Source organism: Frankliniella occidentalis, unplaced genomic scaffold (assembly GCF_000697945.3).
Source record: "Frankliniella occidentalis isolate FOCC.00 unplaced genomic scaffold, Focc_3.1 Scaffold3665, whole genome shotgun sequence".
Classification (NCBI taxonomy): domain Eukaryota; kingdom Metazoa; phylum Arthropoda; class Insecta; order Thysanoptera; family Thripidae; genus Frankliniella; species Frankliniella occidentalis.
Genome location: NW_026270720.1, coordinates 1 through 2,618, shown reverse-complemented (window position 1 = coordinate 2,618; position 2,618 = coordinate 1). Strand labels below are relative to the sequence as shown.

General features: G+C 58.4%; 1 protein-coding gene across 1 annotated transcript; it reads right to left on the bottom strand.

Moving 5' to 3' along the window:
- Positions 1–137: 137 nt before the first annotated feature.
- On the bottom strand, positions 138–2,577 carry LOC113216437 (acetylcholine receptor subunit beta; the record flags this gene model as incomplete). The annotated part of the gene is given in 6 exon segments (XM_026436188.2): positions 138–390; positions 459–709; positions 823–978; positions 1,602–1,770; positions 2,043–2,244; positions 2,423–2,577. Coding segments are annotated over 6 exon segments (1,053 nt in total), but the record flags the coding sequence as incomplete, so codon positions are not given.
- Between the last annotated feature and the right edge of the window lie 41 nt (positions 2,578–2,618).

Genomic DNA, 2,618 nt, shown 5'->3' with positions numbered 1-2,618 from the left:
CCCCGTGCTTGTGACACTTCAACTTCTAACAAAGCCTAAACTTCCTTGCCTATGCCCTGTGCCCGCCTCTTGACGTCCAATCCAAACAACGTCAGGCAGGGGGGAGGAGGAGGCGGAAAGGGGGGGGGGTGACGAATGGCTAGTAAACGGTTTGGTCCCATGCAGTTTGTTTTATTCGAGCTCCACTGCAGTACGACACGGAACAGACGAACACTTTTGATGGCAGTTTTGGTGCGCCGCAAGAGGCCGTGCGCGCGGGCTCGACGACGATCACGACGGGACCTCGGCGAACAGGAGGATGGCGAACGTGAGGAGGAGCGCGACAAACGCGATGCCGTCGGTGAGCCGCGCTATTTTCCTCCAGGTCATCGGCTTGACGACACCCGCCTCCTGCAAACATGACGGGGTTCATGTCCTGCTGCACCCTCCCCCTCTCGCCCCGCCGCACGCACACCTACCTGTCGGTCCACCGCGGACCCCGCTTCTACGGCCACCTGACTGACGTCGGCCTGCTCGTTGTTGTCGTCGTCGTCGTCCTCTTCCTCCTCTAGCAGCATGCCGGTGACGGGGCGCGCGCGCTGCAGCAGCCAGGACGAGCCGCCCGACAGCCAGGGCGGCGGCGTGTCGCGCCGCTCCGAGAGGTTGCGCAGCGCGATGGTGAGCAACACCACCAGGGTCGCGATCACCAGGCTGTTCCGGTAAAACAGGACTGCAAAGGCAACGGGGGTGTCAGGTCGCTGGTACACTCGGTGGTACCGATTATCTGTCCCGTCGTTTCATACTGGGCAGCCAAACCAACCAGCATGATGCAGTACTACTTACTGACGAGCGGCGCGCTGCCGTCGGTGTCGTCCGGGACGGTCTCGCTCAGGCACTGCAGGTACATGCACAGGCAGGCCACGGACGTGAGTCCCAGCAGCAGCCGCCCGGGCCAGCGCGGGTCCACCCACAGCTGCGCCAGCACCAGGCACGGCAGCACTGACCGCCACAAAACAATACACATGCCAAATGTTAGTCGACAGTTTCGTTCCGCCCTTCAATGAGCTACCCCTACAATGACCGTTCGGAGGTATGACACGGAAAAAAAGAATTTGCTCTCACAACTAACGATTTAGTTAACATGGACATAACAAACAATTTTAGTTGCAGAAGCAAAGAATTTGCTCTGGGAACCAAAATTCTGCTGTCACAACTAACGCGTCGCTATGGTAACAAATGCGTTTGTTGTAAGAAAAAAAACCTCGTTTAGTAACCAGAACAGTTGCATTTGTTACCATAGCCGACCATAGCGACGCGTTAGTTGTGGCAGCAGAATTTTGGTTCCCATAGCAATTTCTTTGTTCCTGCAACTAAAAATTATTTGTTATGTCTATGTTAACAAAATCGTTAGTTGTGGGAGCAAATTCTTTTTTTCCGTGGATGCCTTACCCGCTCGAGCCCCTTGAGCGCTCAGAGGGTGGGCCGCCGTCTGCACACAGCTGCTTGGCGGGTTGGCCTACCCAATGAGTCGCAGGCGCCATATCGCGTCCCTAGGACTCACCCAGGGTCCAGGGTGGGCACGTCTACGGTGAGCGCGTGGACCTGCTCGTGACGGTACTCACCCAGGGTGGGCACGCCCACGGTGAGCACGTGGACCTGCTTGTTCCGCCGCAGCTTCAGGTGCATCTCGAGGCGGGAGAACTGGAAGCCGGGCTGGGAGGTCTCGCGCGGGATCTGCTTCGCCTCCACCACCACCCACTCGTGGCTCGCGTCGTCGGCAACGTACAGCTCCTGGGGAGGGCGGATAAGAGGTGCGGGGATAGAATAGACTTCTACTTCTCTGGAAGTTGTACAGAGAGGGAAGGGCGGGGTGAGCTCAGGGGTAAAGGTGTGATAGTGTGATACAGCAAAAACAGTCCTGTAACACCTAGGGAAAAGGAAAAGGGGGGGGGGGGCAAGGGAGAGGGGTGGTCAGGTGACAAGCGGCCTTCCCCCACCGGGCCCGTGGGAGGCTCGCTATGCGTGGCCCACCATTTGGGGCTCGCCATCGGCAAGGGGCTCACCGTACTGTTGAGTTCCACGGAAATCCGGTACTCGCGGCTGTCGTGGTTCCTGCTCGACAGCTCAAACACGCACTCGTGCTCGTCCAGGGGCCAGCGGCGCGCCGAGTTCCCGCACGTGGTCTGCAGGTTGAACACCGGGTTGCAGCTCACGTTGCCCATCGACGTCACCCGGCACCGCAGCTCTTCGAACTCTCGCTGAAGGCTGTGTGTACAGAGACGATTCAAAGTTGAAGTGCCGGAAAAAGATTTTCAGAATCGCGCGGCCGGGTGCGCTAACCCAGCCCAGCCAGATGTCCCATGTCGAAATTTGATCGATTTCGTAGATCGGCGCAAAGTCGACGTCGATTCGAAAGGGGTGTTTTGTAGGAGAAGTGACTTACGAGTTGAGCGCTTCCAAGTCCGGGACCCAAATCTCTCGGTCGCTGAAGACGACCTCACTCACGTCGGAGTACCCGGTGGGTTCCCAACGAAGGCGAGGGTCGTTCCACGACCAGCCCAGGTCGACTAACATCTGCAAGATGCCACGGTGCACGTCCTGGAGGATAAATGGGGGTTCATTGACTTGCGGGCGGGGGG